Source organism: Poecilia formosa, unplaced genomic scaffold (genome assembly GCF_000485575.1).
Source record: "Poecilia formosa unplaced genomic scaffold, Poecilia_formosa-5.1.2 Scaffold213, whole genome shotgun sequence".
Classification (NCBI taxonomy): Eukaryota; Metazoa; Chordata; class Actinopteri; order Cyprinodontiformes; family Poeciliidae; genus Poecilia; species Poecilia formosa.
This window is the reverse complement of record NW_006800152.1, coordinates 467201-469274: the sequence shown is the minus strand read 5'-3', so window position 1 is coordinate 469274 and position 2074 is coordinate 467201. Positions and strand designations below refer to the sequence as shown.

Sequence of the window (2074 nt, the reverse complement as noted above, 5' to 3'; positions counted from 1 at the left end):
TATATATATATATATATATATATATATACACATATACATATAAAATGTGTGTGTGTGTGTGTACTCTAGCGTCTAAGCTGACTTTCCTGAATGTGCCGTCATCCAGGTACCTATGTGTGTAAGGGCCGGTGGCTGATGCCCCTGGGGGAGGATCTGTGGGAGAACGCCGACCTCCAGCTGTGCATCCCTATGAAGTTTAAGAGGGCGCCGCCGCTGCCGCCCCCACCCGGCCCATCCGTGTGTGCCCTGCTTTTGGACATGCTGGCCTTGAACCCGGATGCTCGGCCCTCGGCGGACCAGCTGGAGGCCAGGGTGCGCTCCGCTTTGAGAGACGACTCTCACTGACGGACCCTAGAGATGGGAACGGCTCGGCGAAATCAAATGTGGCGCGTTCCGACTGCCGCTGTTCCTGTACGGCCTGAACCAGAACGTTTGAAGGCTATGCTAAAGAACGTGATACTAAAACACTCGGTGGTATGTTGGTCCTCTGCTTCATTTAAGGTCTTAATGAGGCTTGTTGTTGGGTGATGATAAAACAAATGTTTCACCTGCTATTAAAAAAAAAAGGTAGCTGAAATTTAAAAAAATGTTTTTGCTGTCATATTTCCATTGCACTTCAATGTAGCATTCCTTGTTAAATATGCTAATTAAATTTGTATTTTTAACTTGTAAAAGGGTATATATGTAAATATGCTGGGCATGTTTTGCTGATTATTTTCTTTAGTTTTAAAAGTTAAGAAAATTTAGAAGGTAGAGAAGCACCGTTGTCAGTCTGCAACAGATGTAAATCCGACAACTTTAAAAAAAACAAACAAACAAAAACTTTCTTCCCTCACTGCTTCTGGTGGATCGGAAGTGCAACACTACTATGAATAAATTTGTAATTAAATAAATACATATTTGTGCTACAATTCAGACTCACTTTGAAGTGGATTATGAATTGTTTAACCTCTAAAGTATTCCTGGGTGGTGAGATCTGATTTACCCAAACTTGTTACTATGAATCCTGCTCTAAAAACCAAAATGAGTCATTATTAATTAGACTACATCTCTACAGCAGCTTTGATTCAGGGTTCATGTTGCTGGATGACACTGTTTCAGAGCGATATCTCCCGTTAGCACAGCAGCTGAACTGCAGACCAATCAGTTGGTCGCTTAATTTCAAATAAACATTCAAAATAAATTTGACATCTAAGATAATTAATTCATGTGATGAACTTATTCACCATGTAATTTAAATAGTCACATTTACTATACTTAAAAATATACTGGATTGTGGCACTTCTGGCCTTCCGTAGGCAGGTGAAATACTTACATTTTTGTAGCTTTCCCCCCCCATATTTAAAAAAAATGCATCACATTCTGAACTACCACCATTTCTGCTGTCTTAAGATATTTGAAGTAATTTTAATAAAAAATATATACAATTTGAAGCTCTTAATAATTTTTGTTTTGTTATACAAAAGTTAAATTGGTACAATCCAAGGCCTGACTGGATTAAGAGCTTGGATTTAATAAAATAAAATATTTAATAAAAAAAATAATTTTAAGGTGTTTACAGCGTAAATGGCTAGATACATATTTAAGCGTTTTGCTTTTTAAAATATTGCTTGAATGTCTTTTAACGTGTTTTTGTGATAAGGAGTACTTTTAAAAGTCGTCTCCTTCTTGTACAGTGTGAGTATTTTTGTGTATGTGATAAAAAGTCAAAGAGCAAGTAGCATGAGGCTTAGTGATGTTACTGATAAACTGTCCTGCTGCGAACAGGAAATTAAAACCCTGGTTCAGGATTGGTCCTGATCCGATCGGCCCGACACCCACAGCATTTATTACGGGTCATCAGTCTCAGTCCTTCAATGTAAACCTTTGTTTTCTTTCTTCAAAGCCTGAAATGACTTGTGTTTTTAAATTAAATGTAATTTAAATAAAGATTAATATTATTATCTCTGCTAGTTTTATTTACAGTGCACACCCACATTGTAGCATTTTTTTAAAGCTCAACATTCCAGCATTACAAACTCCTTAAACCATTAAAAAAAAAAAAAATTCTCAAATCTTCACTGAGCTGCATGGA

General features: G+C 37.2%; 1 protein-coding gene across 1 annotated transcript in view; it reads left to right on the top strand.

The window, feature by feature from the left end:
- Nucleotides 1-801, top strand: part of LOC103148814 (serine/threonine-protein kinase pdik1l) — an 11653-nt gene extending 10852 nt beyond the window's left edge. The window contains exon 5 of the mRNA XM_007567755.2: nt 107-801. Coding sequence (XP_007567817.1) covers nt 107-345 — 239 coding nt within the window. The 3' untranslated portion in view covers nt 346-801. The remainder of the gene's footprint in view (nt 1-106) is intronic.
- The last annotated feature ends 1273 nt before the right edge of the window (nt 802-2074 follow it).